Source organism: Xyrauchen texanus, chromosome 48, assembly GCF_025860055.1.
Source record: "Xyrauchen texanus isolate HMW12.3.18 chromosome 48, RBS_HiC_50CHRs, whole genome shotgun sequence".
Lineage (NCBI taxonomy): Eukaryota > Metazoa > Chordata > Actinopteri > Cypriniformes > Catostomidae > Xyrauchen > Xyrauchen texanus.
Genome location: NC_068323.1, coordinates 24,579,083 through 24,592,794, shown reverse-complemented (window position 1 = coordinate 24,592,794; position 13,712 = coordinate 24,579,083). Strand labels below are relative to the sequence as shown.

At 38.6% G+C, this 13,712-nt stretch overlaps 1 protein-coding gene across 2 annotated transcripts in view; it reads left to right on the top strand.

The window, feature by feature from the left end:
- The window catches only part of LOC127639720 (WW domain-containing transcription regulator protein 1-like), a 55,765-nt gene that overhangs the window by 17,208 nt on the left and 24,845 nt on the right, over positions 1–13,712 (top strand). For both annotated transcript variants that reach the window (XM_052121896.1, XM_052121895.1), the window contains exon 2: positions 13,465–13,604. In XM_052121896.1, the coding sequence (XP_051977856.1) occupies positions 13,465–13,604 (140 nt within the window). The remainder of the gene's footprint in view (positions 1–13,464; positions 13,605–13,712) is intronic.

Sequence of the window (13,712 nt, the reverse complement as noted above, 5' to 3'; positions counted from 1 at the left end):
GGTAATAGAGCGCAACACTCTTGTTCTGGAAGTAAAATCACATTCGTTTTTTCCGAGGTGGTAAATCATTGGTTTATGCTTGCCATATTTATATATACTTTGAAGCCATCAGTCGTTATTTCAAATACATTTTTAACAATTCACATTTCATAGTGCAAGAAAGATCCACCAGAGAGAGATGTGGCAAACAAAGCGCTTCAGCTAACATTTTTTACATTGCAAATGCAACAGTCCTGCTCGACCCACTCCTAGTGTGATTCCAACTGGCGTCAGCCGGCATGGGAGGTGGGCATGCTAACGAGGAGGCTAAAGGCTATAGCCTTAAGCGGCAGTCGCTAGTTCGCCTCTTGAGGCCAGGGGAGTGATGTTTACATGCACTGCACAGCTGTACTCACCCCCCTAAACCTCACTCCCATTTTAGTCATGGCACCACTGTAACAGGTCCTGCTCAACCCGCTCAGAGCGGGATTCGAACCGACATCAGCCGACATGGGAGACAGGCACGGACATCCTCTAGCTTCAGTCACAAAAACTACTAACCAGACACAATGAGAAAAAGCAACCAGAGTTTTTGTCCTAACCAGCCATGGAAAGTAACAAGTGATGGTACACTCTTTCGATTGCTTGGTTTCTATTAGAATGAATTGCCCCACCCACTGTCAACTTTCATTGGTCCAAAATCCCACTACTCACACACTTACACTGCACATTAATACTTATTGGCTGTGATTGTGCCACGCGTGGACAGTGTGGAAGGACTACTTGCTTGTGTTATTTGCCTCGCTCAATTTGTGCTTTTATCTGAATTTATAGTGCAAAAAAGAGATTTTCTTTTGATATCGGCAGCAGTAATTAATCAAATGATAGAGATTAGCATTATATTTGGACGTGTATTCAGATGTGTGGTGCAGAGCATACAGAGTTTAGGTGTTTGGATCACAGTGCACAACATTTGGTCCTCGTTTCAAAATGTTTCAATTGATGTTAAAGTATTGAGCACGGCACCACAGGGTAGCTTGGTTGTTGACATCATTTTTAGCCCTCTCTTGCTGTTGTTCTCTCAGGCCTGTGGTGGTGGCCTCTTCCAGGTCTGGGGTCAATGAACAGACAGCAGACATTGCGCTCTTTATCTTGGAGGGGAAAGGACGCACACGGCACCGCCAGACTGTTATTTTCCACGGCAAAGCATTTTCCAGCTCAACTCAAAGTCCTGGCAGACACATGAAACGGGCTGTTTTCCTGGTTTTGGCCCAGTGTCGGCCTACTGCTGGTGATCTATTGAGCACACTGACTGTGAACGGCTCATTTATAGGACGCACGCTATATGACTTTATTTTAATGCATCCAGCTGCTGGGAATATTTTGATTGGTGATGCTATACACACGGCCAGTGGTTTGGAAATGTATAATGTATAAATCTGAAGTCTATCAACCATACGTTAAACCTACCTTGCTATTAATTACTGTAAAGGTGTTTTCAATAGTAATTGTGTACGTTGAAATTTTACTTTTCTTTTTGTCATCTGAAAGTGAGTGACAGCATCAGATTCACAAGACTTGAACATTTAAAAGTGATTACAGATTTACATTGACACACAATTAAGTTATATCAATTATAATTTGATTTGTCATCCCATCATCATTACCATGTGTTAATAAATGTTTTGGTAAATGATGCTGGTGGTCAGATACAGATTAACACCCACACACATCAGACAGTGAGTGAAGTTAACAATTAACTGTGAAAGACACTCCGCTGGAGATTTCAGGGTGTTTATATGTTAATGAGTAATGTAGGAATGTGTGACGGATGACAGGTTGTTGTCAGGGTGATGCTTGGCCAGAAAAAATTTTCATGGACGTCTCCGATTGGCATTAAAATTGTTATATTTAGGTTAAAAGTTTCAAATCTTAGTTTTTTTTTACTTTTTTGGAATTAATACTGTGTACAATTGGTGCTAATTCCTGCAATTATATGTCATTTAAATTATAACACAATTTAATAAATATAACTATTAATAAATCAGCTTTATTTGGGCCAATGATAAACGCATACAGGTTGAGCGCTATTGTTTTATATATTAACTTGGCCTCACTGTGTAGAACGTTTTGGCTAGTAAACAGTAGTGTGACTGAACAGGCACAGTAAATCTGTCCGGTCTAAAGTTAGCCTACCCAATGGCAGCTGTGCGCCCTTCACTCCCACACTCCGAGCAGTTGTCTGAAGAAGTAACACGACAAGCCGCACAAAGACCCTCACAACAGCTGAAGAAGATCTGATGAGGACGTATTCAGTTTTCCACTCACCAAAAAAGTATTTTTGGAGCCCGTTTCCACAAACATGCTAACTAAATGTTGCCTTTTATCGCCGACTCTCTCTGGCCATTCCATCCAACATCCATTACAAAAATCGAGAGTTCTGGAAAATTCGCCACTCATTATTTTCACATGCAAATGAGCGTCGCAGCAAATTCTTCATTGTCGCAAAAGGTTTGCTACAGGTTCACCACTAATGGTGAAGAGCTGCAAACTTATGGCAAACATTTGCAGCGCATGGCAAGCTCATTTGCATGTGAAAATAATGAGTGGGAAATTTGTGGCAAGTTTCCAGCTAGTTTGTGGAAAATGTGTCAGAACTCTAGATTTTTTGTAAGGGTGTTTTTCATTAGCGTGATAGTAGGTCAGCTGTTTGCAAAACATTCGTTTTACTGGTAACAAGCAAATTTTTTCAACAAGTAGTAATGTTAAAATGTACTCTATATTGCAACAGAATGTTCAGGCACATCGAAATTGACCCCATTAGGCCGAGTTACTCCCGTGTATCTCCCGTCAGACATCACTGCATCAATTGAAATGTGTTTACCTTTCGCTGTTGTGCTACTAATAGCGCTTTGCAAAAGCAACCTCTGGGACACTGGTTATGGTCCCATGAATTCACATTTTTGCTTTTAAAATTACATTTGTACTCAATTGATGGTTGGGGTTAGGTGGTAGAGTTAATAAAATATGCATTCCTGTTGACTGAACATCATTTACTCTTAAAAAACAACTCACTTTTGGCGCCACCCTGTGGACATTCCACCCGGAAACTGGAGCTCACAAGTGACCATACGTTTAACAACACTTCCAGCTTTGGCCACAGGGGGCAGTGGTTTGAATTTTGGTAACAGACCAAATTCAGCTGAAGAACTTTCGGCATACCTTTGCCTAATTCACAGTGGAAAGTCTGGTGGTGTAGTGTGAGAAGTTTTTTTTTTTTTTTACTCCAGTGATACTACAATTTTCTCACCCGTCATTCTACTCACTCTCTTATATGAAGCTTTGGGAAGTCAGATTTAAGATAGTAAATCATTTTATCGGTTTATCAAACTACAGTTTAAAATAAGCTTCCTCAAAACTGTGAAGGTTTATTCATTCAGCCTTCCTCATGGCTGACCAGGCCTGCAAACACAAGCCACGACTTGCCCGGTTTCCACAGAGATATGAGAGCTCAGCTTTTTATTGTGTGTTGCAGCAGTCAGTAATCTGGCTGACTATAATTAGCAGTGCATTCCATTTCCTGCAACCCCTCCCTCGCATTCTCACATCCAATAGAATACTTCTGATTCCACAATATCCAGTGGCTGTCCTTCAACAATCCCGACCTCTGGCGATCCGTCTTTTGGACAGGCCCTGTGTCACGATTCCTTTACTCCCGCAAGGAGTAGTTGCTTTTGTGCTGGATGAGCAGGAATTCCCCAGTTACCCGAGCTCACAGTAATCGGGAAAGTGGATCCTCTTCTTTTATTGCTGTTTTCAATTAGCACAGCTGGGTGGAGAGGGCCACAGAGCCATGCTGTGCTGCTGTCAGCCTGTGGATGGGGCGGTTTCAATGGGGAGGATGTGACTGACTCAGCCACAGTCACCAAACTGCCTCTTTTATCACGACCACTTGTATGAAATGACCTTTGAAATACTTAACAGCAGTTTTTTGTGTGTTTGGAAGAGATAAACACAAAACCTTCATCTTCATTTCTTAATTTTTGTTCTGGGGAGAAACACGACCTTGGCATGATTTCATGAAGTTTACACTTGTACTATTTACTTTTAGGTCTATTAACACGTTCTTATGTGTGCACTCCTCAGATAATAAATACCAATAAAAGATCCTAATTGGGCTGTTGATTAATTGGGTAATTAATTGATCCACTTTACTGTAATAATGTTGATGAGTTTTCCATTGAATTTACAGAAGAATCATAATTAGTCTTTTATAATCTTAAGATATTAATTATTCATTGTGGTCATTATTTTTACATATGTTATTAATATGTAAATATTATGATTAGTATGACCTACTAGTACTAGTAATGAATATTATTAGTGTATAATTAATATTCTTTTTATGAATAATAAGATGTAAATTATTCATATAATTTTTCTAAATGTGTTAATACAATATTAATATCTATTATAAATATATTAATGTTATCAATCTGGACAACAAGAATAAGGTGTAAGTTGCTGGTTTACATGTAAAACACCTTTTATGACTGTGTCAGGTTGGTACAGATTTCTAGCACAGATTGTTTTCCTCAGTTGGTGTTTAGGCCTGTGTGTGTGTGTGTGTGTGCGTGTGTGTGTGCGCGTGCGTGCGCGCGCCAGCCAGTCTGAAGTGTGTTGTCACTACTGTGGTTACAGACACTCTCTCATTCCTGGAGTTTTGATGCGGGTGGAGGTGGACGCTTCCTTCACAAGCTCTATAATTAGATCATCAGTGGAGTTGAAGTTGCTGTGTACAGTGTGTTACTCCAACGGCTTGGCTGCACAGCCTAATACACATCTGATATTCAGCTCGATGGCTTTGTTTTGTGGACAAACTGTATACGAGTTCAGCGCTAGTTAAGTGTGTGATCCTCTGTTGTCACTGTGTAGTTGTGTTTAGAAGATTGACTACTTGTGAGAGCCAAATCTTTGAAAATGTTCTCATAAATATAGTGAACAATGTTCCAAATCCAATATGGTAAACCGGTTTCTATGAGGGTTATGTTTAGCTTAAGGGGTTGCTTATAGAAAATAACATTGTATACAAAAACCCATGCATTTATAAGAGTTCCTCAATAACATTGATGTGTGGTGTGTGTGTGTGTGTGTGTGTGTGTGTGTTGCATCAGCTGTGACAGCTGTTGTGTTATTCCCCGCTCTCAGCATCTTCAATGTATTGAGTATTTTTAGTCTAACACATCTGCTATAAATATAATACACACTAAACACTGTTAGAAATGTATTTAGTAATGTCAACTAATTAGTACGAATGTCACATCCACCAAATTGCTGAAATCAAATTGAGATTGAATTCTTATTCAGTGTTCACTCAACTTTCTGAGAATAAAAAACACTTCTTTGACGAGATTTTGGAACTGACACAAGGGGAAACTATAGCTTCTGATTGTCTCAAAATAACATTATTTGTCAATGAAAATGACCCTTTGAATTTCCATTCCAAATGTAATTTTATTTTCCCCTAAATGCTGTGTTTTCTGTTTTACTTTACTTATTTATTTTAAGTCAATACATTCAATTTATTAAAAATATTTCTAATCAAATTATGTCTTTAATCAAATGATAAAACAGAACATTAATTTTTTCAACATATAATTTCATTATTTTCTCAAATCAATTGCTTCTATACAGTTATTTATTAGAATTATTAATATTAGTATTACATTAAATATTCCATAAGAAGTATAAATATATATTTCTGTCATATTTATTTCTTTATTTTTTTGCAATTTCACTGGTCTTGTTGAGTCAAGCTTTTATTTTGACAAAAAAAAACTGTATGTACACGGTGACTAATACTTTGAAAATATACATAATTTCACAAAAACACATTAGAAAATGGAGAAATGTGCCTGTACAATGTCTATTGACAAGGCTAGCAGTAGATTTGGCTCAACTGGTACAGCATTGTGCAAGCAACGCCAAGGTCATTGGTTCAAATTCCAAGAGGGAACACAAACTTATAAGAAATGTAGAGCTTGAAAGTACAGTGAGTCATTTTGGATAAGAGCATCTGCCAAATGCATACATGTAAATGTAGATTTTGGCCTATGATTGGCTAACTATGGGCATATACCCTGGAGTGGACGGTATATCATCGAATATTTCTGTGTCAAGTTCGGTCAGTTCATGAAGCTGAACTGAAACCATAAAATGAGGCACACTTACTGTAATATCTCCTTTGAGGGTATTGTTTTCTATAGCTGAGTTCTTTTGTGGACTTTTTAGCTGAAAGTCCAGACTCTCTGTCTAAACCCTGTCTCAGACGTGTGCGAATTGCTCTCTGTCTGCTTATTGTACCGGGCAGATTTACCTCACTAATACAGTATATTTAAGCCTATTGGATTTCTTGGTTTTCAGTGAAACTAGGCCCAAAGGTCTGTCAGATTAACACTTATAATCATGAGTTATCATCAAGACAGGGGATTTCAGCAGAGAGAGTCATGGGATAGATACTGTGTTTGTTGATGTGAAGCTAGTACACTTTTCCACAGCAAGTACACTAAAGGCCCCAGTATAATTAAGACAAAGTGCTTCTTCATTGTTCTCGCAGAGCCAAAAAGAATTTGAGCAACAACATACTGTTTGCGAACATTCAGACACAAGCCACACCGTTGAGGGAGGCATTTATAGGAGCATTTGAATATGAGGATGCTCAAGACTATAGTTTACAACCTTATCTACTACATGTACAACCTTATTTAATGAAACATAAAAATGTTTTAACAATGACTTCATGCCTCATTCTATGAGTATAATTCACTTGAGATCAGTAAAAGAAGCTGTTTTACCAAATCAATGATGATTTAAAGTAGCTGTAAATAATGTGTAATTTGTAATGTTTACCTTAGCATTCATGGTGCTAATGTGCTAACATGCTATACTCTGACATAACATGTGCCAATTACACTGTTATTGTGATTTTATGATGACACTGAGACTAGGGATGCACCGATCCGATACCTGGATCGGTATCTGCTCCGATACTGAAACTTTTAGACAGTTCGGGTATCGGCCCGACGAGCCCGATCTAAATCCGACACTGTTAGTCATGGTCATTACTGTCAAGCTCCAAAAATGACATGAAAGAACCATTAAAACACCATTAATGTAGTTCATATGACTCGTGAATTTTATTCAAAGCCACTTGAAGACGTGTGATAGCTCTGTGAATCACAAAAGGCTGTGTTTAATAAGTAAATATATAGTATGTGCAGCGCCAGCCTGTTAGTGAATGGCTCTGCTCTGTTTACACATACTCAAGGCTATTTTTAGCCTTCACAGAGGTGCGCAATATTTGAGCGCTACTCAAGAATAACATCTCAGATGTAGATGATCAATCGTTTGGTTCACTTATAATATGCATTTAGAACAGCACCGGAGGTGCATTTTACCAGAAATTGAATAACAAGTAAATTAAACTACTGTAAACTTGCCTACAAATAGACACAGTCAGGACTTCCTGGAGAGTTCAGGATGTCAAAATAAAAGCTTGAGGGTTTAAAAGTGCATGATTTAAATATAATTATTATTATTGTTATTGTAATCATTAGTATTTGTTTACAATTTATAACAATATTTAAGTTGAATGGGAGAGATCTGAATCCTTTAAAGTCAAGATACAAGTTGATAATTTTTTTTGGGGAGGTAAAGGTTCAACTGAAGACTTGAAGACTGGAGCTACTGTTAATTTTACTGCAACATTATCCAGTATACTAGGTAACAAAATAAAGTTTTTCTTAATAAGCTATACATTTATATTGAAATAATGTGTAGTTAGAGGTTTGTGTTTCTTTACTTTATTAAAGTGTACACCCAATTAATTCCACACAATAATGTAAAGATATTCTAAACTGATTATGCCAAAAACAACAACACTGGTATCGGATCGGGATCGGTATCGGCCGATACTGAGATTTCCGGTATTGGAATCAGGCCGGAGAGAAAAAGTGGTATTGGTGCATCAATAACTGAGACTACTGCAAAGATGGGTGTATAACATTGTGTTAATGAGTGTTAATTGGTAGAATACAGACTACAGAATGATGATGGGCATAACTTTGGGCAGATGTGTGAATGGCTTTCGATGAAAACATTAGTAAAGCACATGAGTGAAGCATCATATAAAACAACAGCGTGAATGGGCACTTAAGAGTATTTGAGAAGATTTGATTCCTTTTGTAGACAATTTACAATTTTTTTATATATTTTACCAAAAAATATAACATGTGCTTGGAAAATGTTTCGTCACAATCGATTGTACAGCTGTAGGTATGTTTGCACCAGCTCGCTAATAACTGCACACCGTAGTGTTCATGTTGACCGATCTTTACTGACTGAACAAGAATTAGCTGTCCGCCTCAAAGTAGGTGGAGCTCCAGGTCACACCTACTGATGACGTGGACCAATGGCAGTAGGAAGGTGTTTAGTGGCCGGTAAGAGGTTTTCTTGAAAGTTTGCCTTGGCAAGCTGTTAGGAACCACTGAAACAAACTCAAAAACATCTTCTTTTTGGACAGATTTTGTTCTAAGTGATGTCACACCCGTCCGTTGTTAGATTATGTAGGAAGTGCGCAGGGGCCTTTGGAGGAAGCTCAGTTCAGCGGTGTTGTGTCCATCTGATTACTATGTGTATCTATATTGGGGGATAGGAGGGGGGCAGTGTTGTTTCAGGCTGTGGGTCAACTCTAATCCACGGCCAGGCCATTGTTTCTGTGAGATGTTGGTGTGTGTGTTTCCTCTACAAACAGCATGTGGCTCGTACCAAACATGGTCGCCATGCGAGACCCGAGCTCAGCTGTGAGTTGTGCATCACAACAGTTTCCTGGTGAAATTAACACTAGAGGCACTTCAACAACAATTACTTTTATTCATGTCTACACAAATCACGAGTAAAACAGTTTATAAATGATTACTTTTTTCCCTGTTCCTCACACAATGCTATCTAATGACATCTAAACAATTGTAAGGCAATACATGGTCCCACTTTATATGTTTTTTTCCCCAATTTGGAATGCCCAATTCCAATGCGCTCTAAGTCCTTGTGGTGGTGTAGTGACTCGCCTCAATCCGGGTGGTGGAGGAAGAATCCCATTTACTTCCGTGTCTGCGACAGGCAATCTGCGCATGTTTTCACGTGCCTTGTTGAGCGTGTTACCGCGGAGACACAACTCTCCACGCGCCCCACCGAGAACGAACCACATTATAGTGACCACGAGGAGGTTTCCCCATGTGACGCTACCCTCCCTAGCAACCGGACCAATTTGGTTGCTTAGGAGACCTGGCTGGAGTCAAACAGCATGCCCTGGGATTCGAACTCTGGACCCCAGTGGTGGTAGTCAGCGTCTTTACTCAGGCCCCCTATGATTTTTTTTTTTTTAGGTTGTTTTCAGAAGGGGATGATCTTAAATTGTCATCCATGCTATTATGATTTTGTACAGAAAAGATGAACTGATGAACACCATCACTACCACAGCAAATACAACATTTGTTACATTGATGAGAAGAAAAAAAAAACCCTGTTCTTTTTACTTACTCCCTGCCACCTGTTGATTTACCTTCTGGGTTACGCACACCCCGGTTAGGAATCACAGCCCCAAAGCATAATTAACAACATCAGGAGTTAAATAAGGAGGAGTTCGTAAAAAATACCATTGAATGAACTGTGCAAAATGAACTTGTTCTGAAATCATTGTGGGTTTGACATCACAACCATGATGACATTAACATGGAGGGCTGTTTCAAAAGGTTGGCTGTGGACCTATAAATAAAAATACAAATGATTATAAATGTATATATCATTTAAGACAAAAAACTGTCAATTATAAACAGTTAAGATATTTAAAATATTTGATTAAAATGGACTATTTAATCTAATATGTGTTGTTTATTTGAGTATTGCGTCATTACTTTAGCAACATGCTAACAACAATTTCGATTTCAAATTAGTCACTTTTGACATTATTAACATTTCAGTTCGAAAACTGGCAGAATAGAACCGGGCTATTCTTAGCTCAAGAAACCTTGACATTATAAGTGTACTTCAGGGGGGGAATATTTAAGAAATTAGCCACTAAACTGCTGCTCTACTGCACATTTTAGATTTTGGAAATTTGGGCCTCAAGTTTTAAAGGCCCAACGTACAGCTGCAGGACAGCTGCCTACTCATAACCCAAGACCCCTGAGAATCCACTCCCCCTGTGTCCCATCAATCTACCCCACACAACAAGAACATTCACGAAATTCAGCATCACTAACTAATGGTCAGGAAAAAGGCTTGGTGGTAACTGTTGAAATGGGTCAACCAGTAGAGATTCTGCTATTCCATGTATACCGTGGCAATTATATGCCTTAACTCAATGGGCAGGACTGATTTACTGAAGAAAAGTACTGAAATAAAAATAAAGGAAAATAAATATATTGAAAATAAAATGTCGTTGTCAACAATATTTCCGCACTTAAGAATTTACAATTTTGGAAGCTTTCCTCTGTAAACCTATGCTTCGTCCATGATGTTTATTTCTTTACTTTCGCAATCTTCATAAATGTAATATATTTATAAATTATTACTGTATAAAATGTATCATATGTTAATACTTCTTACTTTATAAAAACTAATAATTACTTTAATATAATAATTCTTATTAAGGATTCTTTAGACATCCCAGATAAGTTTCTAAAGTTACATTTTCTATCGTGACTGTGGATGGAGATGAAGCTAAGTTGCGTTCAGAAATCTATTTTGAGTTTGTTTCCATTGATATCACAACCGTTCATGTTAATTATAGCGATATACCATTTTACCGAATACGGCACAAGTCTAGTGTTGCCACGGGTGTAGATGGATGTTTAATGTGCCTCATCCAATCAGAATTTAGAGTCAGAAATATTCGTTTATAATATTAGATTTACTGTTTTCAATCTTTCATTTTTAACTCAATTGTTACACAGGGAAGCTGTTTTTGCACAGATAACAGACTACTGACTAATTTGGTTATTATAATAATCATATCTTTTGGTTTGCATCCATCAGTTTCCAGATAAAATGTGAAATAAAATAAAAATAAAACGAGTTCCTTTTTATGACGTAAGCATTTAAAACAATGGATTTATTCATTATTATTTTATGTATATATAAAGGCATTGCCACATAGCTATTAAACACTCATTAGATACTTTTCTTCTTTGGTTTGTTCATATGCAAGTTCATAGTCTTCCAAATTTTCAGAACTAAGATTGCACAATCACTGAGTGCTATGGACTCAAAGCAGTGCATGGAGACCGCAGCTTCCGGTAAGTTTTACCACCGTGTGGACTGAGATCAGCAGGAAGTGGCTAATCTTCCCAGTGGAGTGTGAATCATTTCTGTGAGTCACTCACTGATTGCGGCTTTTGTGTGTTTTGTGACTCATCTGGCCAGTGGTAGCTATGTTACGATTTTCTGTCAAGCCCAGTTTAAGTATAAACATTTTTGGTTAAAGGGTATATCTTAATATGCAGAGACAACTGTAAGTAAGCTATTTATAGGTTCATTTCCCTGAATAGTAACACTGAGGCCATTTACATTGAAACGTTTTTTTTTATATTTTACTGGTTAATTGTGAGGAAGCTGCTTAAAGGAACCTTTACCCTAGAGTTCACGCTGCATCAGAGACGGCTGCTAATGCATTGATTTCAATGCAGATAGGAAAATGATAGGGTTTGTGAAAATGACGCTCCGTCATGCAACCAAAAATTGAGAACATTTTAACTTTCACTCAAACTTTCGCTGCTTGAACTGAAACTGACACAGCTATTTCTAAACCCACGAATCTGAACCAACGTACTACTATTCATCATAAGCTCCACTGTCGTTTTCTCTAGAGTGTAGGCACCCGTAGACATGAAAGTGGTGTTCACGTTTATATGCACAGTGCAAGCTATATTCTTTACTCCAGTATACATGTTTGGAAAGTCCATTTGTTGGCGCTTGTGGGGCAGGAATTACACATTGGAGTTGCAGATTGCTGCAAGTCTTCACTTGTCACTCTATTGCATGTTGGAAATTCAGAACTTTTGGGTTGAATGGAACAGAGAACACAGAGTTGAGTTATAACTCTAATGAAAGGTGCCTGAACCAGCTAATCAAGGTCTTCAGGTTGAAAATGTCAGGCAGGGTAAAACTTATCTCAGCCGGAAATGTATCTTTCGAGGAGCAGGTTTGACACTCCTGAACTAGACTAGTATAGTCCACCTTATTGTGCAAGAAGTGCCAAACTTGTTTATGGGCTGTGGATGATTGAGATTATAGTTTTTTCAGCAGGTGCCTGAATGACGCTCTCGACCTTGCATGAAAAAAAATGCAGCAAAGCCCGATTTTCATGTAGCTGCAGTTTTGCCGGAGAAATCACTTAAGGTGGAGGAGTGAAGGAATATACCACAAGTGGAGAAGGCGAGCTTTGTCTGTTTCTTCATTCATGCACGACTGCATTTGTCATTATTGGGCATCTAGAGCTGTGTGATGAGCTCTGAAAATCCAAAAGCTGTATTGAGTCCAGCTATGGCTTGAGTTGACTTCTATAAAGTGCCAATTTTGCCTCTTCGGCACCAATCTTGCCTCTTCAGCACAAGAAAAACACCTGACAGCAAAATCTGACCCAGACTTCTGGGGGCATGGTCCAGGGGTCAGGGTTTGTTAGGTTAGGATGGTCCAATTAGTCCCTACTGGTAGATGCTGTAACAACATGTTTCAATGTGTTTCTTCATTGACAGTCCTTCAAAACTAGCCATGTAGTCTGACAAAATAATTTTTTTGCAAGCAGCATGTCTAGTAGGGTTGAATACAGAAGGGAACTGTCTGGTTGGGAAAGTTTTGTGAGAGTCACATCAGATTAAAGTTAGGGTTAGGGGTGTAGGGTTTCTGTGAGACTCTGAATAAACAAAATAAACACAGTGTTTGAATGTCATATGCAACTCTTGCGAGACTTTCCCCAGCCAGACAGTCCCTTCTAAATGTTGCTATCAGCCTATCAGCCTGGTTAAGACATACATTTCCTGCAGTTTGACAGTGAGTAGTCATATGGCAATTACAACACAGGTGACTGGCTCAAAAAAAAAATTAAACTGAAAGCTTGTCAGCAAAGATGTTGGCATACAGGTTGTGTACGTCCGAAGCTGCACAGACAACAACATAACACAGCTGCTATTGAGAAGATTTGGAATGCTAACGGAAGGAGAACTCTAACTCTCCAACACTGACATGATCTAAGGAGGCAATCAAAATAAATCCTCTGAATCTGTTGTTCTGAAGAGTTAAGGGTTAGGATCAGGTTTGGCCATGCAAAATTGGCAATGTGTACCACCAGGTCCAAGAATACCAGCAGAATAAATTCTGATTTGTTTGACCAAGTGTTTGATGTGAACGTTTGTTGTTGTTATTCTGCAGTCACATTGAGAAGATCACAACATGGCACGACCCCAGGAAGAGTATGACCCCATCGGTGACCCAAATGAGTCTGCACAATCAGGCGTCTAACAGTGCTAACATACAGCAGCGCTCCATGGCTCTGTCTCAACCTAATCTCGGTGAGTGAGAAATCAATCCACCCGGCACTGCACATTCTCCATTACTCATGAAAACACACATGTTCTTGAGCTGGTTTAAATCTCTGCTCCAGGAGTTTACTCTGTATA